At 37.0% G+C, this 22,007-nt stretch overlaps 1 protein-coding gene across 2 annotated transcripts in view; it reads right to left on the reverse strand.

The window, feature by feature from the left end:
• GNAT3 (G protein subunit alpha transducin 3) overlaps positions 1 to 22,007 on the reverse strand; it is a 38,884-nt gene that overhangs the window by 6,632 nt on the left and 10,245 nt on the right. The window contains exons 3-8 of one of the 2 annotated variants that reach the window (XM_082751932.1): positions 20,407 to 20,548; positions 14,823 to 14,980; positions 12,057 to 12,185; positions 7,610 to 7,739; positions 7,250 to 7,403; positions 5,432 to 5,843 (exon numbers count right to left, since the gene is read on the reverse strand). In XM_082751932.1, coding sequence (XP_082608058.1) covers positions 5,653 to 5,843; positions 7,250 to 7,403; positions 7,610 to 7,739; positions 12,057 to 12,185; positions 14,823 to 14,980; positions 20,407 to 20,548 — 904 coding nt within the window. In that variant the 3' untranslated portion in view covers positions 5,432 to 5,652. Of the gene's footprint in view, positions 1 to 5,431; positions 5,844 to 7,249; positions 7,404 to 7,609; positions 7,740 to 12,056; positions 12,186 to 14,822; positions 14,981 to 20,406; positions 20,549 to 22,007 lie in introns of those variants that run through there. The other variant, XM_082751933.1, reaches the window with a different exon arrangement.

Raw genomic sequence — 22,007 nt, forward strand, 5'->3', positions numbered from 1 at the left:
CTGGGTACTTTTTTTTTTTTTTTTTTTTTTTTTATCACGACTATACCCTGATTTTTCTTCTTTGGTTTGCAATGCAATTCTTGTATTACATCTAACTTTACTATATGTAATGGGGTTTATACATGAGACACTTGTTTTTTCTCTTATCCCTAAAACTGTTTTTGCCCAGATCCTAGGTTTGCAGTACCTTTGATGGTGATTTAATGATAGCCCGAGGGCCTCTGGTATCATCCTATGCCCAAACCTTTACGGCCAGTTTTATCACTCTGCAGCTTTACTTTATGCTTCATCATTAATCTAGGGTCATAAATCGTTCTACACAGTATAATTACTTGCTATTCCTATTTACATGTATATAAAAACTTTTAGCAACAGGTATTACACCAATTATATAAAGATAAGCAAAATGAAAACAGATAAGGGATGAGACCCCTACTCATTAAACAATTGTTGTTAGAGATAAACAAGCTGATACAAAGTACCAAGCTAGCTGAGACTAGTACAGACAAAACCTAACAAGCCCTCAGGACTGTTTTAAATTAATACAAAACCTGTGGCTTGTTATCAGCGACACTATTTACAGATACATGGGGCTACATAGGGCACAATAAGATGGAGAAGAGATTCCAAAGGATCCAGTTCTCTTTTTTTTTTTTTTTTTTTAAACTATGTAGTGATAGTAATGATAGTATCTTTGCATCTCTGCAATGTACAGTACTGAAGATAGGATAGTAGATGTACAGTAGTGAAGATAGGATTAGACTTTGGACATGAACAATTTTGAGAAATCTAAATTCTCAGTGTATCAATAACTCAGGAGAATGAAAAGCGCTAATAGCAGTTTAAAGTGCTGTTTTACCTTCTGTCATTCACATCTCAAAGACTGGACCTGATTTCTAGCAAGGATAGTTAAAACTAGGAATAGGGCTAGAATTTGGGAAAGTACAGACTGAGGATCCCAGGTCCCTACTGTGTCTTGGAGGTCTCTTGGAGCAGGGAAGAGGATTTGTGTCATTTTTATCAAAACTGTTTTTCTTAACACTTTGTTGGTTCCAGTCTCATGCCCACCGTTACATTTTGAAATGAGGTAGGACCAAGATCAGAGTTTCATCTACGGTTTTGGAAAGTACAGGCTCATACACCCAAGTTCTATCTAAGGAAAGAATTGAAGTTAGGCTTGGGGCTTGGGAATATTGTTTTCTATTTAGTGTCTTCTATGGAAAGTGAAAACTCAAAGGGAGGACCTTCTGGATCCCCTTGTCTATATATTTTTTTCCATGGAAGTCATGTTTTGTGATTATATCTGGTCCCCAAAATTTCTTCTCTTTGTTGAAATTTCTTCTTTTTGTTGAATTTCTTTTCTTTGTTTTTCTGTTGAAAATAACCATTTTCAACAAAAATGGGAGGGTAATTTCTCTCTGTCATACCTCATAGCCCTGTAATAAGGTCAATTTGCAAATTTGCACTTTCCCCCCCCCCCCCCCCCCCCCCTTTTGGGGTGTGGTTGTAGATTAAAACATTTTTCATCTAGGAAGAGCCTAGAAATGGAGGTGCCCACATGTTCTGACTGCTAATCTTCTAAAATGCAAAAAAAAAAAAAAACACATGGTAGGTAACAGTATTTCCTCAGCCTGTTTATTGTAGCTCTCCTCCTATCTCACTTTTTGGTCTGCCCTGGGTTCAGAGTTCAGGCCCCCATGGGCTGACAGCCACGTTAGGCATCAGTGCTAAGTATTTTTCATGGCAGATCTAGCCCTGCTAACCACAAGCTGGTGCCTGAATTTAGATGCTCAGTGACTCCAAGGTAAATTTGGAGATACTTAATGGACTTAGGCACTTAGGGGACGAGCCAGCCTTGACCAGTGAGTGACACAGCTCTCTGCTGGAATGACCCAGCCCCGGAGGACACCAGTGAACTGTAGTGCACCTCAGTGAGAACCGTGACACTCAAACCATGTATGCTCCCTTCCTCAGCCACACCTCTGGGGCGGTTTTTAGTTCAAAAGCCTTCCCATAAAAATGAAAATAAAGACGAACACTTTGTCACCAGCCCACAGAACTCCCTCTCTCTGCCCTTCCCCTGACTGCCTGAGGCACGAGAGCTCTGTCTGCGTTTTCAGGAAGAAATAAAAAGCGGTGCTGGACGAGCTACAAACACCGCAAGGGCCGGGCCGGGCCTTCTCGGCCTACAAGGCACCAGGGCTGGAGCAGCGGTGCTATGGCTCCCCCTGGCGGCCCCCTATGGAGCCGCTCACGGCTGAAGGAGGCCCCAGGCCCCGCGCTGCGTGCTGCCTCCTCTCAGATCCGGCCTCTCCCCGCTTGCTCAGCTGACATAATCGTTACTATCCATCTTTAACTCTGTTGTTGTTGTTGTTGTTTTGGTTTGTTTGTTTTGTCTAAATTCGCCTATGAGCAGATGCAGGCATCACGATGAGCTTGTCAAGACTGGGTGACAGTCAGCGTTCCCCCAGTGTTGGTTGCCACCGCCTCTTCGGTGAACTGCAATTCAATATGTCACAGTGGTTGTCAATAGCATAAATGATGCCCCTTAAAAGAGAGAATGAAGTGATTATTGGGGATTTAGCCACCTGCTTTTATTGGCCTGACCCCAGCATATGGAGCAGGGTATGCACTCCCGGATACCAGTGCTCCCTGCCTATGCCACGTCTGGGCATGCTGGTTTCAATGGGAGACCCTTGGCCCGTGGCTGGCTGGGCTTAAAATCAGCCTCAGGTAAAATATACACAATCGTGAATTTGCATGGGAGGCAGGGCAAGGTGGGAAATGTCTTTGTGTCTTTTTCCCTCAAAGAACTCTGTTGCTCGTTGGCAAAGCGTACAAGGATTTGTGGGAAAGATCACATCTTATGTTTCCACTGCAGGGAAACTTGCAGTCCTGCCACCAGCGGGGCCCTGGGCTGTGATAGTGTAAGCCTGCCTCTCCCACCATCCACAGACTTCTGAATCCAGGTTTTTCTCAGCATTTTTGCTATCAGATTTTTTGCATGATGGCATTTGAACAGCCACTGGATTTCTCTGCAGAACGGGGCACTCAAATCACTCACTGTATGCCCTATGCTGTCCTCCAGCCCTTTCAGCACAGGAATTATAGTGACACTACCCACAGTCATTTTTCTTGGAGGGTCACAAAGTATAGTGCTCATCCGTCACTTACTTTCCAGAAACTCGATAAGCAATAATATATATATATAAAAAAAGAGAGTTCACACCAGTATGTCTAAGTATTTTATTTCTACCAGTGGTCAGCCTACTGTGATGTAGGATACCTAATCTAATACAGTTTTTACATGTATTAACTTTCAAGCTACAGTGTAAAGTCCATCTGAATTCTAAGCCATTTACTTGAAGAAAATGTTTCAGAGATGTGTTTGTTTATGGATTTGTCTCTTAAAGATCTTGAACTTTACTATGCCATGAAGATGTCCAGAAATTTTCATTTTAAATGAGATTTATTGCTGGAAATGAATCCAGACACTTTTCATTGGAATTCCATTATTTTCAGTATAAACTAGGAATTAATCAAGTGGGGCATTACAGATCAGGTAGTAACAGAAATCTAACCAGTACAAATTGTGTTTTAGCCAACATGTTGGTTCAGCTCTCTGCGCAACTCTCTCTAAGGTTTTGTGTACACAATTTTCAAAATCAAGTGGTCAGAGACAGTCCTTTAATCTGGCAAGTGTTTGTCAAGGTGCTACTCCATGAACCAAGGCCTAATAATGCCTTCTGTTACTTTTGATTTACTTAAGCTCTCACTATTTTTTCACATTTTCTTTACTTACATATCTGCATATAGTTCACATACGATTTTACCAATAGCAACATAAATTGCTTTCCTCTATTATCAACTGCTAAATATGTTCTTGGTAGAATGCAGTAAACTTTTCCACTGTTAGCTGTTCAGTTGGGATTCAGTTAAGACTACATGTCCCAGTCCCTAGTATCCACCTGGGGACTTCCATGACTTCACACCATCAAAATTATTCTCATTACTGTCAAGACTAAGCCACTGAATCAAAAGTGTTTGTTTTTTAAACAGCTGATTTCCAGATGGACAGTGACAAAAAGACTAGTCATGTTGGGAGTCTGTTCACACAAGGAGGTAGTAGTAACGGTTTTTAAGTCTTAACATTCAGTGAGACACTGGGCTACAATTTCCAGTGTTGTTGTCATTACATGGTTTCACAATGGGGCTTTACCTCCAGATTTGTGCTGTTTGTAGCATTTAGCACAAAGTTCCAAGTTGCGCTGGGAGACCTGCACAGACTGATAACCTTGATTAAGTCAAGTGCTTGCACGATTCTGTTGTTCAGTGCCCAAGTTGCCTGTCCTAGTGTTTATTATAATTAGATTAACCAGAGCATAACAAGATTATTATGAAAATGAGTTCAAAATATATTTAATGAAAACTAAACTGAAAAAAAAAAGAAAGAAAAAAGAAAAAAAGAAAAAGTAAAATTCATTTATCAGATTTCAAAAGTGAATGTTTCTGCAAGACCAAATTTTAAAATTCTGTTTAATATATTTAGAACTTGCATTTTGTTTACCATAGCTAAATGTTTTCTGTTGTTATAGTCACAGTAAATCAAATGTAATGGGATCAGTTCTTCATTAACAAGTTCTTTGTATAGAGAATGGATTTCTTCACCAAACTCCTAATAATATGTTTTTGCCTCAAGGACAGGGGGGTCACATATGCTGTGCACTGGTGGAGATGACTACTGCAATCACAGGGTACTAAAGAGGTTCAGCAGTAGGATAATTAATAATCATAAAAAAAAAAGTCAAATATCTAATTGTTAAAAATGTTTCACCTTGCCTTTGTAGCATATGCAAAAACTGGCAGTTACTGTAATATTTTTTTGTCCCTCAGTGATTCCAAAAACTTACCTACCATCTGCCTCCATCCTACTGCTGTGGGTTTTTTAATTGCTGTTGTTATTTTTTTGTTTATTTTTGTTTTCTCTAAACTGGTGAGCAGCATTTATGAATTTTGTATATGTGCAGTTTTTATATGTGTGTCCCTCAGCTCTCCTATCAAAACAGTGTAATTAAACATTCAGATTTGCACTGCTCTTTGTCATATGACAGTAAAGTCTGTGTGTTTGCTACTGTTAAACTTATGGAATGACATTTTTTATTGTCAATGTAACATGAAAACACAAGAGCAATGAATGGAAATTATCTACTGATACTGCTTTTTTGATGGTACAGCTTTTTTTAAGGCTTTAGATATGTCAATTATCTAATCTCTGTTTTGTATTATCCTTTTAACCCCCCTACAGGGAAGGGTTATAAGATACTGAAGTACCCCCAGTTTTCTGAGAAGTGCTGATTACCTTAAAATGAGTAAAATACATGAGTAAAGTAGGATTTCCACTTTGATTCCATTAGAATTTATCAGTGGCTAGCATCTCTGAAGAAGGCATATATTTTTCAGTTTTCTTATGACATACAGAAAGTCTGTATTGTTTTGCAGTGCTCATGCTATACCCAAAGCTTCAATTGACAGCTAACGAAAACCTGAAGGATATTGTTTATTCCCTACTGATTTTTCTCTCTATCAGCCAGCAAGATGTACAGAAGAAAGGGTACAGACCTGAAATCAGGCTACAAGTCAGGAAATGAATGGCTAAAAAAGCCCACAGTCTTTCAGATTTTCTTTGATTATTATGTCTGTGACCGCATCAAAAACAAACTTGACATTCTGGGTGTCTGTGGCACATGTCAAGTGAGAATATATCTCCTTGTCTTCTTTTCTTATGTTCAAGTCTAGGAATTGTTGCTTGATGTAATTTCCAGCATCTTCAAATGTATTTAGTCCTAGTGGAGATGACAGTAAGAGGCAAGAAGAAACGTAACAACTTGTACTCATGTACTTCCTCACAGCTGCTAAGAAACATTTTTTTTTCTTTCTTGTTTTTCTATTTTTTTTTTTTTTTTGGGGGGGGGGGGGGGAGGCAGAAGGTGGGGATTATTTTCAGGCATTAGATATGAAAGTTTGTATCTAAACTGCCCATTCAAATTCAAATTTCTATTCCTAACAAAAAGTACTAATTTCTGAAGAGAAATGCTCACAAATAGGTAGGACACTGTGAAACTGTTAAGGCCCTTAGAAAGAGCAGAAAATGAGTGAAATGGAAGGAAAAAAAAAAAAAAAGAAAGAAAGAAAAAAAAAAAAGGAGGCACCATAAATTCTGAGGGAATAGCTACATAATAGACAAAATTGGTGGGAATTACAGAAATGAAGAGATAAAGAAATGAAGAAGAAAGAAGGGCAAAAATCAGATGCTTATATGTTCATTTATAATTTCTTTACACAGCTTCTCTGCCTTTTGATAGTAGTTTGTTAAAGCAACAGTGTTGGAGTAAGCACTGGTACTGGCACTCAGAGTAGAAGGATGGGACACCTGGCAGGCTGCTGCTTAGAGGCCTTTTTGGCTCCCATATGTCTCTGAAGGTAAAGCGGTATTGCTCCACAGAGTCTAGCACATAGTATTTGATTATCCCACTGAAGTTCTGAACAATTTTTGGTCCCTATCTTGATGTGTTCTTCAAAAAGGAGTGAAGGAGCTGGTTGTCAGGAAGTACACAAAACCTACCTTCTAGTAATGAAACTTAAAATATGTTTCATTTCAGACACTCCCTATCAAAAATACGTGCGGTTAGTCCTAAAATAACAGATAGCTTTTGTTTTTAATCGGGCATATTCTGGCATATCTTCATATATTTTCTTGCATCAGCTTGGAACAGCTGCCAGTAGATACCACTATGACACGTAAAAAGAGACAGACTTTCTTTATGGTAATAGTTTTCAAAATGGGAACAAAAAAACTGGGATTAAGTTATGGTGTATATGAGTGATAAGCCAATTCTCCTACTGAAACCTGGGCTGGTTTTATCACACCAGACTTCATCCATTTGAAATTTCTAGTCTCAAATTCCTCTACTTACAGTGGAGAGTAATAAGCATCTCCAGAGAGAGCCGTCCCCAACCTAGGAATCATAAGTAGGTGAGAGGAATCAAATTCTGTCAATGTCTATCCCTTTCTAGTCTTTTGAGAGAAAGGCTAGATGCTTAAACATGATGCTTGGCATTTAAATGGTTATATATATGTGACCTGGATAAAAATCTTTAATGCATGGCCTACTCTAATCATGTGAATGTATTTTCTTCTGGGAAAAAAATAGAAACAACAAACAAACAAACAAACAAATAAAAGCCTTACCATTGTATTCAGGAAAGCAGATATTCAGATGAACTTTTGTTATTTTCTCTTTAAAGAGGTCTTTTTTGTTTAGAAACAGCACAATGGAAGTGGTTGCAAAGCACTTGTGGTTGCAGATGCTGTTGAACAGCTGAAGGCTTTCATGCATTCTGTTCTGTTTTGATGCAAAAGGTGAACATAAGAGACCGACAAATCTCATCCCCCATAGTCTTTTTTACTGTAATATTCTCTACTGCCAGGAACCCATAGAGCATAATAGCCTTTAAACGGTTATCAGGGAACAGGGATAGTTCTGATATGCCATCAGAGAGTACATTCAACCATAGCGGCAAAAAGTATTGTTTGTTTCTTCTGACTCACCACTTCTTTATCTTCCACCAGAACCATGTCATAGGCACTGAGTGCAGCACAGAATATGATGCAAGTAACTCCCTCAAAGCAGTGAATCCACTTTTTTCTCTCTGATCGCTGTCCACCCACATCAAACATCCTTTGCAGAAAAAATAACATAAGTACAATGTAAAGTACTAACTAATAAGGATGTAGTCATGCTGTTAAAGTGCAGACTGCAACTAGAGAGGGATGACAATAAAACATCCAGCTTTTCCAATTATTGGTCTATTTCCTTGACCCATCAGGTCAAGGAGAACTATATATTACTTAAAGCTTTATAGTGAACATAGAATGAAATGTAAAGGCTTAAATATCTGCATAAAGGAGATATTTTCAGTATTTTCAGGTGGCACTTCTTTTTGAGCAAGCTCTTCACATGACCTGAGGGCAAGACTTAGTCCTGCAGGTGATTTTTGGAAGAGAGAATTCATACATGAAACATTGACAAAAGCCCCTCACAACCATAATTATGTATTACTTTATAGTATTGCTTGTGGTGAAATGATGCATTTACCACATAAGGCATATGTTTGGAAGCCAGTCCAATATGATCTATTCTATTTGATCCACCACTTGTGTTTGACTGGCTGGTGTAATATTTAGTATATATTCATTGTAGTATTTAGTCATCTGTTGATTGTTGTTGTTTGATCATTTAACTAGCTATATAACTAGCAACTCATGTTTCTGTGTATGGGTCTCTGCCCTGTCTGTCTCATTTAGTTGCTGTTTGAGCAGTAATGCCTGGGGGTCATAAATCTGTTCATTTGTACATGTAGAGAGGAAAATGAAGGGCAGTCATTGTCTACATTATTTTCTTTCAGCTTGTGGCAGAAATTACTGTCTGTAGGTAAAGACATATGAACTTTTTATGGACTTTTTACAAGGCGTCCAAAGCCAACTGAGCATAATTAGTTTGGACCTTCAGTATAATACAGTTTAGTGCCTACCACAGATGGACCTTCTGTCAAAATTACCATTGTTCTTAGGACTAGGTTTTAAAATTCCCACTTACAGTTTTACAACAATAACAGGTCTTTCTCTTCCCTATTTTTTTGACATAAAATGTACAAAATAAACATTTTTCAAGTGCATTAGGAAGGAGAAAGAACATGTTAGAAGTCAATTATTTCTATTTCCTTGTGTGCATGACTTTTCCCTGTGCTGCATTTTGTTGAACTTAAACTCTAAAACCTAATCCTTGCTTGCACTCTCCCTTCCTTTAAGGAAATGAGTTTGGTCTTACACTGTGGATGTATCTCTTGCAGCATCTGAAAATTAAAGACATTTTTTTTTTTTTTTTTTTTTTTTAGCAATGAAAATATTGGGATTCAATATGAGAAAAGCAAGTCAGTAGTAAACTGGGCAAAATTTATTACTGAAACATCATTTTTTCAATATATAGATCCTATTTTCTTCATCATCATCAATGAAGTTGACTGAAACAGTTCATTGTTTAACATTTTTAATCCTGCTTAGAAGAAATGAAACCAAGAAGCTGTTGTGAAACAAGATTTTCTTAACAGTAATGGCATTCTCCCAAGCATATCTTCCCTGAGTTCAGCAGGCTTACTGAAGAGCAAGGTCAGTATGAAAAAAGCATTTTGACTTTTGGCTGTGGTTAGTGCCCAAAAGTCACCTGACTTGTGTCTTCCTTGATTTGCAGTGTATACCTCCAAAATCAGAGACATGGGAATAAAAGAAAGCTTCAAAATGTAGTCTGTATTTCAGTTTCACAAACACACATAATCTGTACAAATCTGTATTAATTTCCTGCACACTTTTAACATATGACCCTGTGAATATTCATGAGAAGGAAGTTAAAATAGGACAAGATCAGCAAGATCAGCAGTGCTTATGGGCAGTTTTTGTTGTACTAAACTCATCTCGCTTAGCTCTTCTCTTGTCAGCCCAGAATCAGTGTATGCAAAGCTGAAGTCATGCTGTGATCAGTGTATTTCTGATATTATCTTTTTCTTTTGCAAAGACATGCAAAGTTAGTCTTGAAAACTGTATTTTCCCAGCACTACTCTTGGAAAATCTAGACATGAGTAGGGGGCTAGTTTTGTATTCATTTGTCCTAATGATACATACAGTGAGACCTGAAGGCTGAAATGAAGTTTGCCTGATTTTCAGTGAGACCTTTACCAGCTCTTCAGTGCAGGAGAGGATCTATGGAGACCAGACTTCTTTAAAAATAAATAAATAAATAAATATTTATATATATTCCAGCATGTTCTTATCTTTAGAAATCAAAATCAATTAGTGAAATAAACTGAAGAGCACAAGAAAGCCAGTTTATGTCAAAACAGCAAAGTCATAACTAAGAAGATAGCAAATAACAAGACATGTTGCCCGTGGAACTACAATTAATTTCCCTGGAGCAGTATTGGAATATTCAGACTTTTAATTCACAGGTACAAATTATGTTTTTTCTTTTTTCTTTTTTTTCTTCCTCATTCAGTTAGAAGAGGGAGGAGTGTTTAGTGAATGAAGCATCTGTTCATGATTTCTTTTTATTTGCATTTGGTTTGTGACCCCAAGCCTCACTTAAGCACATCAACCAAAACTCACTCTGTGGAAGCGTTCCTCTCTTTGTAGATGTTTCTATGGTACTTATCAAGGTAAATGCAGAGTCATCAGGATCCCCCAGCTGTTCTGCATTGCTCTGGCAATGCAAAGTAGCAGTAACTGGCTGGTTAAGATGGATTTATTGCTGCTTTGCATCCTTATAACAGCTCAAAACTCTAAGACTGTTTTGTAGTGACTTTACCTCATATTATTTAATTGCCTAAAACCACTAATGAATTTACTCACAGAACACTACTATGATGCATAATAGAGAGGCTAAACACAGTTTTTTGTGTGTGTATGTCTTTTCAATGTCATTAGGATCCCCTCTCCTGTTTACAGACACTCAGGTAACTTTAGTTTCAGTTAGGCTGCATTTCATTCAGACACACAACTCTAATATTTTAATATTACAACTGATTGCATTCATATCTGAGGGTGTTTGCACTGTGATAATTTCCTTCTCCATCCTGACTTAGTTTTTATTTTTTTATAAATTGTTGTAAATGTAAAGGTGCTCAGATTTCCAGTGTACAACGCTATCTGAAATATATTAGTCAGAGAAAAAGAACAGTATGTGTATGGCATTGCACTATAGCATTTGTAGATATGTGCTGAATTAGGAAAAGGTTCTTTACTGAGAGGGTGGTCAGACACTGGAACAGGGAAGGGGTAATGGCACCAAGACTGACAGAGTTCAAGATGTGTTTGGACAGTGCTATCAGACATAGGGTTTGACTTTTGGATGTTCCTGTGTGGAGTCAGGAGTTGAACTTGATGATCCTTGTAGGTCTCTTCCAACTGGGAATATTCTATGATTCTATTACTCTAATTTTCAGGAGTGATCAGGATATTTTGGGGGGTGATAATTTCTTTGTTGGGCATCTACTTCAGAATCTTATTTGTATATATAATCTCAGTTGAATCAGAACATCTGTGTGCTAGGGTAAATAGTTCAGGAGATACTTAATTGCTACATGAGGAAGAAGTAAGAGCTCTGAAAAATGTATATATTTTAATCCTAATGCTTCCTAAATTTATCTCTATTTTTTTTTTTTTTTGTCCAGACTGCATTCCTCAATATGCACTGCATGCACTGCAGCCTTAAATGAAGAATTAAATAGCATTCAATCAACAGAGAAAAATGATCTCATTGAACACTGAAATGATCATAATTAATTCAAATACATTTTAATGCAGAATTATGTTTTCAGTTTGTTCACCAAGCATAACCAAATTTTGAGTATATGAAAGTGCCAATTATTTTCGGTCAAATTTCTTAGAGACATTATTTTCAATACTTTTTTCTGAACATTTTGCTTTTCATCTTAAACGAGCATGAAGGCATGCATGTTAATACTATAATTTCCCATGAGACAATGAGACACTTTTTTTTTTTTTTTTAACAGTAACAAATTCCAATGTTAACAGCAGTTATTTCTGTTCCCAAAGGAAGAAAGTGAAAGGTTGAGAATGCAGTGCATACAAATTAGTAGTCATCAAGTGTTTTGCATGCTGTTAAGGACATTTAAGTAGGCAAATTTCAGAAATGTCACAAACAATTATTCAAATGGCAGCATACAAATCATGCTTTTTAGACACTTACATATGTAAAATGTCCTTTTAGAAACTGATATTCTGAGATCTCTTAATAACAGTCCATTATATACCTAGAGTTGGAGCACTGATACTAAAATGACTTGTTTTTTGCCTCTTACAAATTATTAAATGAGTGGATTCAAGAACATCACAATAGGATTAGCAATATTATAATAGATCAATGCCTTTGAAAATACTTAAAAAAGCTAAAACTACACAAACTTGTCAAATACATCTTTCTTACCTGAAGTTCAAGTCCTTGAAGGAAAACTGAGTCTCGATAATCCCAGTTGTTTTCACTCGGGAGTGCAAAACGTCTTGCTCATTTGGTATGTAGTCAGGCATTGCTAACCTATCCAAATCATCCAGGTAACTACAGAGAATAATAAGAAATGCTGACTGATGAATTCAAAAGGTTATCTGAACATGATGTAGCCACTAATCCATTTCTATTGAGCCACTTTCAAATATTCTCTGTAAATTGCACACTTAAAATTGGGGTTTATATAATCTAGATCCAAAATCTAGATCATTTCCTTCCTTCCTTCCTTCCTTCCTTCCTTCCTTCCTTCCTTCCTTCCTTCCTTCCTTCCTTCCTTCCTTCCTTCCTTCCCCCTCATTTTGCTTGTATATGGAAATGTAATTAATTTAGTTATGTATTGTAAACATCTTTCTCAGAATTGAGTTCAGGAAAATCCGTATCTTCCTCATGGAGGTTAAGAAACCATGATAACAGTAAATGTTTTTGTCTGTTTTACTTCAGTAAATGGAAAAATGGAAATTATCACCACAAGGGAAGAACCCCTGCATCTTCAAATCAGGTTGACTAGAAATTATTGCAGCATATAACAATATTCTGTTGTAAAGATATCTTGCTTTCAAGTGAAAGCGAGGGCATGAGACTTTGGAGGATTTCACATTCAAGGCTGTTTTCCATTCACATTTATAAGTTTACAAGAATATGGTATATGATATTTATAAAAAAATACATATTTTTTAATCAAAATCAGAAGCTTCAACCTATCTGAGGTCCCACTAAGTTATTATTCTAACAACCCTGGAGTTATTAACATAAATGAATAATGAAAAGACTCAGAGAAGATAACCTTAAAAAGTCAGAGTTTACACAGTACTAATCAATATTCTGTGTAGGTACTGATTTACAAGGCTGAAAAACAGGCTTTTGGTTTTAAACAATTTAAAATGTAGTGTTAGATGGTTGATTAAACTGATCATTAGGAGCCTAGCATCAAGGACTCAACTTAAGTTGATTTTAATGGTTTAGAGCCAAAGGCTAGATTTTCAAAAACATATCTAAAGCTTTTAGGTACCCTTAGGTACCTAAAAATGAAGATAAATGAGTTGAAGGATTTTCAGAAGTGTTCAAGCAGAGGCAAAGCATATCACTTTGTTGTTTTTAAAGTAGCTCTGGCAATAAATAATTACTGGCACCTTTACAGTGTATACTGAATCCCTTGAGGTTCCTATCTCTCACAGGTTAAAACATAACACAGTCCATTGCACTGTTAGGGAATTTCCTTAGACCGTCCTATCTTATTTTTAGGCAGCAAAACCTAATCTACCAGACACAGTGCACACACTACTAGAATGGTAAACAGGGAATAAATTTCCTTTTCTGTATTTTTTTTTCTCCATTGTTATTGTTATTATTTCAAGAATTGATTTTCCTTTTACTGACTTGGTATGGGCTATTAATGCTGGCAACCTATGAAGTGCGACCTATCAGAAGAATATGAAAAGAAACAGAAGATTGCTCTGTACTTCCATCAGTTATTCCAATCAAAATACAAGGCTGCTATAAAGTAATGCCAAATAAGGCACAAATCACAGACAATATTTTCTGTGTTTAGGTATCTTGCTGAAAGTGTCTGAAGATAAGATGAGATGAAAAAAAAACTCATGATATGTCCCTTCTATCTAAAATTGGTGAGTTAGTAATAAGTTCAGTTTGCCTAGCTTCTGGCCTGTGATCACGCTTTTTATCTGCTGGGTGAAGTGGCACTGTACACCTTGTGCAGCTTCCTTGTGCATGTAACCTTAACCAGTAGGAGGAGCTGCAGCAGCAGCAAAGGCTCAAACTGCAGCTCTTAGTAAGAGTGCAATCTTCCAAGGTAAATGGACACGAGCTGGAAACCTCCCCCTTCCCCAGGTCCAGGACTTGTGCATTCCAGGAAAACTCAGACCCTCTTCCCCAGGTTCTGGTCAAACTTGTACACTCCAGGAAGACTCAGACCCAGATGACACCTCACTTCTTGGTCTTGTATGTCCTTAGGGAGAAAATGGCAGAACAGGACCACTCAGGGCCTGTGATGGTCTGCAAGAACATCTGTAGAAGCTATGAAAACACTGACTGCTGAAAAATCTAAGCTAACTGACTACATCAACATGTGACCATCTGACTACATAAGGGATTACTGACTCCATCCACATCAGGATCCTGACCTTTCTTGAAGTCAGAATTGAGCAGCACTAGTCTCCTCTTATGTCTGCCACCTCTTGGGCCACAGAAAGAGAACTGGGGCCATCAGGCTGGAGAGAATCTGTGGTACTGATGACTAAGATGTATGCTGAGATGGTAATGGCCTAGGGAACACGAATGCATGCAGTCTGGCAAGTTTAGAGGAAACCTTTCATAGTTTTCACTGGAAAGTATATTTGAGCAGCTTGAAATCTACACAAAGTACAATTTCAGGTAAAACCTAGTTGTTTCAACTCACTTTTCCCCCTCATTTTGCCAATCTTAGAATTACCTAGAGATCATAGCGATAGCTTTTTGCTTTTATTTTTTTTTTTTAAGTTGTTATTTGTTTTTGTTTGATTTCCTCGGTTTAATGTTTCTAATATATTATTAACAGATTAACAAAAGATCTTGTCCTTTTTCAGGTTGATGAGCAATTTTCATAGATTGCTCTACATGTGACGAAGAGTTCTTGTTATAACGCTTCCTATGCTCTCTGCTACTAGCTAAATGTTCTACACCCTCACTTACTAGGCTGCCGAGTCATTGAGCTCGTACTCTGATGCTCTTGCAAAACATGCCTGGATTCCACCATCATTCCACAGTTGTTTCATGAGTTCCACCAGTTCAGAAGTCATGTCACCATCCTCCAGATTTGTTGCCATGGCACAGAGTTTCTTTTCATCTTCCTAAAGAGAAATTTCAGTAAATGTAATGCAAACACAGCTTGAAGATGTACTTGGTTTACAATGAATTACAATGGCAGAGAAGTTTCTTATTTTCACAATATTTTCCATGGAGAGGTACATCTCCATGAGATGTGCATGTAAGCACAGGTATCACATGGACTTTTTTTTTTTTTTTTAAATTGTTCTTTCTCATTTATATAAGAGTTCATCCAGTTTCATTTTACCATAGGTATTCACAAAAATTCCAACTCTGAAGGAAGGCTTGTATTGTAAGAAAGAGAATAGCAAACTATTAACAACTAAATTAACAAGAGTGCACATATTATGGCTAAATTAATGTAGAAATATGTAGCTAAATAAGAGTTTGAATATATTTGGAAGAAGAGTTTTCTAGCTCTAGAGCACACTGAGCAAAGTGAATATAAGCAGTGAATGTATTTCCTGTCTGATTTTTTTTTTCTTTTCTTTTTATCTTTCTTTCTTTCCCCTAGGGAAGAAGAAACAAGTAATTTAAACAAATACCAAATATTTTAAAATGTATTATTCTCTAATTTCTTCATTTTTGCAAAAGACTTCAAGTAATTTATTAGATTTAAAAATATTTATTTTCTGTGGTTACTGGCTTAGAAATGCACTATAAATAAAGTGCATGATTAAAATAGGGTCATTTGATACACTGTCACAGCAGTGGGTAATTATAGAATATAATTCCTTCCTAGCCATATAAGTAGACTTGCAGTCAATAGTTGCAAAAGTAGAAATTAATTCTAACAGACCCTGTTTTGGCAGGGAATCTGTTTTATTCAAAAGTAGAAGACATCTTCACAATATTTTGTAACAATTTTTTTTTTAAAAATGTTGTATATCTTTATGTTTCATTAGAAATTGCAGTTTCTGGAAACCTTGTGCAAGTCAGAGACTGATCAAAAGTAAAATACTGTAGGTTTTCTAAAATATTTGTGGAATTAAGTTGGAGTGGAGAGGAAAATGGGGGGAAATAGAGGCTTACATTTGTTTGAAGGAAAACAGAGAGCAGTGCAGTTGTCACTATACATAAAAACCAACCAACCAACAAACAAACAAACAAAACCCACAATATATGTCACTGCTGTGTTCAGCAGACCTGACTCATGATGTCTTGTGTATGCTTGTCATTAGACTCCAGGGCACACATTTGTTCAGCTTCAAGATAAATGTTGGAAAGTATTCTCCTTAACGATATCACATATCATTTAATGAGTATAACTGTTCTTCTACAGTGCTGTATTTGTTGGTTGAGTAGTGTATAATGACTTAAGCTCAGAGCCTGCCAGTAAATGCTTATTGGTAATTATGGGCTATTATGCAAAAGGTGGCAACTGTAAATATTGTTCTTTACGTAAAAATGGAAGATAGCAGAGTTTATCATAGCCCTGGTTTAGATAAAATCTTGTTTGTCTCTGATATTTAGACATTACGATTTTAATGCTAAAAACAGATTGCAGTGCCACATTAGGGGAAACAAAACAAAACAAAACAAAACCAGAAACAATGAAACCTCTCTCCTCAGATCAGGTGCTGTTCAAAACTGCATGCTTAGGCACTTTTAGAATCGCTGAGTAGTACTTATAGGCAATCATGGAACATGGATAAACTCACTGCTTTCAAGGACCAAGATAAGCCCAGTCAATGCCTCATTGACTTTAGGCAGCTAATTCTGGACCAGAACTCAGCAAGATCAAAGTCCAGCTGAAGTCAAGCTTCATACCAAAACAACTCAAACTTATGTATGGCTCATGATTTTACAGAAAATGTAAACTAACTTTTTTTTTTTTGGAAGCAGGGGCTATGTTTAGCAAATGCAATTGAAATTTGAAGATTCTTTAAAACTCTCATCCAGGTTGCTCTTCTGTGATCATGGGGGGGAAAGAAGGTAGGCACTGCAAATATTTTATACAGGTGTGTTTGACTGTATTCCTAGAGGCCTATTCTTCCAATGTCAATGGAAGTGTGGTCTTCCTGTGCTTTCAGTGGTAAACTTAACATACGTGCAGTTTTCTACATTTGATTGTATATGATGCTAAGAAATAAAAAGTGCTACTTAACAAAAGATTTCAATTCCTGGTTCCTCAAGCTGTGAAATTACTTGAACAAAATTTCTATGAAACTGGCATAGATTTTTGGAAGAAGTTTTATAACCTGCTTGCAGTGTTCCTTCTTATTTCAACTTTGTTAAAGTAAATGAATGCAAAGGAGAAAAACAAAACAAAACAAACCAAGCAAGCAAGCAAACAAAAACCCAAAACTTTTTCACATTGGTAACCACACAGCAGTGGATTACAGCAGTCATTCTTTAAGAGTAGTCAATAGTTGGTATACGTTTATTTCTGAAAAGCTGTCCCATGGTCAACTCCTGAAACAATGGCCTCTCCAGTTCCAGGAAATTCTCAGCTTGGACACTGGATAAGAAGTTTTATAGATTAATAAAAAGTAGTTGATATTTAAATATTAACTAATATTAATATTTATTCATTTAAATATTAATTATTTAAACATTAATTAATATTAATTAATTAATAATTAACATTTTAATATCGATATAATATTAATATTATATTTTAAAATATTAATATTTTATCTCTGTAACTATTCATTTTTTCTGAGTAAAAAAAAATCTTGGAAAAAAGAGGTCGAAGTAAGGCCTGGATGAACCTAAGGACTCTGATCAAGCACTTGCCTCATATGAAACCAAAGAAGTTATCTTGCTTTTCAGTCACTTATGTCTTTGATATCATCTTAGACACAGTGGTTCGGAACAGCCAGCATGGATTTACCAAGGACGAATTTCGCACAACTGTCTTGATTGCCTTCTACAGTGAAATTTAGTTTGTGAAGAAGAGGGGAAGTAGAGGATGGTATCTATCTTGGCTTTAGCAAGGCCTTTGACATTTTTGCCCACAATACTTTTATAACCACATTGAACTGAGTAAGTGGGCAATAACATTGGTGATTTGTTAGATCTTATCATCTCATTGGCTAATTCGTTAGATCTTAGGGCTCAAAGGATGGTTATCATCAGTACTGCATCCAACATGTAGCAATTTAGGTTTAGGTTTAGGTTTGCCTCAGGAGCTGATACTTGGGCCCTTTCTTTGTTTAGGACCTGGATGATGGGTTGGAATGCACTCTCAGAAATTTTGTGGAAAATACAAAATTGGAGGCACTGGACACACAGGAGGGGGAAGCAGGCAGGCAGGAAATATGAACACAAAGGAACCTTGTGAAATTCTGTGAAGCATTTCAAACTCTGGAGCAGGGCCCAGAGAGGCTATCATGTGAAGAAATCTTCATCCTTTGAGATATTGAAACTTGACTGGAACAACCCAGAATAACAATTTATTTGGTCCTGATTTTATCAGGAGAATGGAGCAGAGTAACCTCAGGAGATCCCTTCCAAACTGTATTTTTCTGGTGATTTTATAGTGCCTGTGGCTAAATAAATTAAGTTGTTATGCTTGTATTCCCTACTTTTGTATTTTGTGAGTATATCCCTATGGAAGAATGATGATTGAATATATATATACATTTCTCAGAAAGTTTGGTAAGGCTGGGAAAATAAGCTGAACTACTGGGACATGGGCAGAACATATCTCAAGTATAAGTGGCAAACAGAGTCTGGACCCGGCAGTAGATACTGAAGGATGAGACAGAACTAGCTGGCTAGGTTCTGCAAGGTTCAGCTGTCTTAGGCTGTGCAGACTGGGGCATGGATCCTTACTCAGTATGTGTGCCTATTGCAACTGAGACAGAGCCAAGCTGCAGCATGTTCATATGAGCCTGTTTTCTGTGTGGTGGTTTTGGGCACTTTTACATTTGTTTGCATGATTAGTGGACATGGACTCTTAAAAGAATGCAGGAAGAAACATTTAGTTTTTATTTTGTCATCTGACTGTATGTCCTTTGGTAACCTCTGAAGCATTTGTTTATTGTTTTTTAGATCAAAGTATTGCATATCAATGGAATGAGATATAGTCTTCTGTAAGAAGGAGATCTGATCTCAGATAAGTAGCTATAATTCCCTCTAAGATGAACCCTTAGGGAATATGGAGAATTTGCCAAAACTGGAACCAATAGGTATTCTGATGGGCCTTTGAGAAATTCTCAGCAAGATCTGAATTACAAGCAAATCATCTCATTGAGAAAAAGGTATGTGTTTTCCCTTTAATTATTTCCCTGAAAATTCTGCATGATTATCAGAAGATCGCAGGTCTTCTTACTGTAAATGAGCAGGCACTGTCAGTTTACCTGTCAAATGAAGCCAAAAATTTCCTGATTTGGAACATATGTACTGAGGAGAAGTATGGCATCTCTCAAATGTCTCTTTGTTTTTGGGCACAAAAGAAGGGACTGAGTTTCCTCAATTATTTAGTCTTCCTGATTAAACTTCTGATAAAAAACTACTCGCTGATGACTGCTTTAATCTTATTTCATGGAATCATAAAATCATGGGATAACCTGATTTGGAAGGACCATAGAGTCCAACTCCTGGCTCCACACAGCACCACCCAAAAATCAGACCATGTGTCTGAGAACACTCTCCAAATGCTTCTTGAGCTCTGGCAGGCTCAGTGCTGTTACTAATGCCCTGGGGAGCCTGTTCCAGTGCCTAACTGCCTCTTGGTGCAGAACCTTTCCCTATTACCTAGCCTGACCCTCCTCAGTCCCAGCTCCCTTGGGTCCTGTTACTGTCCCCAAGAGCAGAGCTCAGTGCCTGCCTCTCCACTCCCCGCATGCGGCCTCCCCTCAGCCTCTTCTTCTCTTCTCCAGCCTCTTGGTAAAGCCTGCAAGGTGCTGGAATCAGTATTATGAGCTGCTTAATGAAGTTGTAAAAAGAGAAGTACTGCTCTTAACACTTGTGTATAGGACAGTTATCCATGCCAGGAAGGTCAAACTCCACTTCTCTGCAGTACTCCTTCTGTACAATGAGATCTCTGCCCCAGGAGCAAGATGAAACTGAAATATTCCGAACACATCTATATGACCCTTCCTTAAATGTCTGAGCCCCAAGATTTATTATTAAAAGGGAAATTTTTATCACATTTCTAATACCATTGAATAAATGACTAAGCAGCCAAGAATTTTTTTTTTTCTATTTCTTATGTTTTGTTTTTTTTTTGACATAAGACTTGAACATTTCTTTTGTAGTAGAGTAAATGACAGCTTATGCAAAGTTTAGGCCTCAGGTGTCAGTCTTTAGAAAATGAAAATAAGTGAGGGTATCTTATCACATCTATAACCCAAAAACCCAAACAGTACTTAGTTTTTACTATCATAAAGCAAATACTGAACTCTTACTTTGTTCTATTAGTCTCTACTACTACATATATATATATACATATATATATATATATAAATGCCTATTTCAAGAGAAAGAACATCATACTCACAATTCTAGCTGGGTTTTCATAATTGATCCCTAACTTAGTCATTGCTTTCACGATAGACAGGATAGACTGCACTGCGTTACTGTAAATGACAGGTCTGAACTCCATGCGTTCCTGGTATGTGAAACCATCTTTATGGATGATCCTGGTGCAAATAAATAAATAAATAAATAAATAAATAAATATTTATTGTTTGGGATGCATTAAATGATAAAAGTTGAACCAGATACTTTTGTGCTCTGCATGAAAAAGGATTGAATCTGTCTGGCCCTTGGAAAAGCATTTATCTGTGCTGCCTGTTCTGGTGGAATGGGACAGCAGCAGTTTCTGTGACAATAAAAAATAACTTTTTTTTTTTTTTTCCCCAGTTGTCTGGCTGAACAGGTACTTTTCTTTTCACCTGTGAGTCAACATAAGGTAATGTTGCATGGGTCCAAAACCGGTCCCCAGCCCATTCCTGTGGTTACAGGGCAAGATGCATAGCTGGACTTAGGCCTCAAATATTGTATTATTACAGTCTACAATATTAGAACCAGGCTCTCACATTGCTTGTTTAGTACCTCTCATTATTAATCTGAGTCTTATCTAGAGTGGAAAACAATAATGTAATTGTATTTCTACACTGTGAGGTACTTTCTCAACAGAAAACACAGTCTTGAATATTTCTTTGTACATCAATTAAAACTTCTAATTCATGAAAGATGATAATATTTTCTGTAGCCTTTGGGGAAATAACTATTACTCAAGAGGATTTTGCCCATATTCCAAAGGTCAAAGAATCTTAACAGTCAAATTCAATTAATCTGATTCTGAGAGAGGGACTGTAATTTCATAATCTTCCCTAACAGAAGTGTGGCATAGGGTTAAAGGTCTCTGAGATCAGTGTGCAGAGTGGATCATGGCTCAGAGAGAGATCTTTTTCCAGTAGTTGTGAAAAGGATGAAAACTTCATCTATTTTGTGTAGCGTACTCTCAGACAGCAAGCTGCTTTGGCTACTTCTAGAACCAAGACTGTTATTCCTCACTTCAGTTGTTCAGAGGTGAAGGCCAGGTTATTAAATAACTAATTCCTGCACCAACCCCCCAACCTTGCCAGAGATATAGTCTTAACAGAACTATACAAGCCAAAGTAGGTGATATGAAAGAATCTGACAGTCCAGCCCAGAATGAGTACAGGTGTGTGTCTTGGGGACACTTTCCCTGCAAGGGGAAGGTTATATTTGCAGGTTATCCCTGCAAACTCAGTCCTGTCAGAAAATAGTTCATTTGCACACACAAGCTAGATCATAAATGAATGCTCAAGAATCAGAACATGTCCAATTTATGGATAGCACAGAATTCAAAAGTTCTGTACTTATATCTATAGCATTATAAGAGAACACAGTTCACTTAAGTGTTTTCACAACCACTTTTTGAACAGACAAATCTATAAACTCCATTTCAAAATTTTATTTATTTATTTATTTATTTAATGCTGATTTCAGCACTAATCTGTTATGCAGGCTATACTTGTGGACATTTTTCTACCAGCACCTGAGGTATCTGTGTATCCTATGTCAACATGGTGATTTAAATGAAATAGTAAGACTTATTGAGAAGGGAGA

Source organism: Aythya marila (genome assembly GCF_965140915.1).
Source record: "Aythya marila genome assembly, chromosome: 1".
In the NCBI taxonomy this organism is placed as follows: Eukaryota; Metazoa; Chordata; class Aves; order Anseriformes; family Anatidae; genus Aythya; species Aythya marila.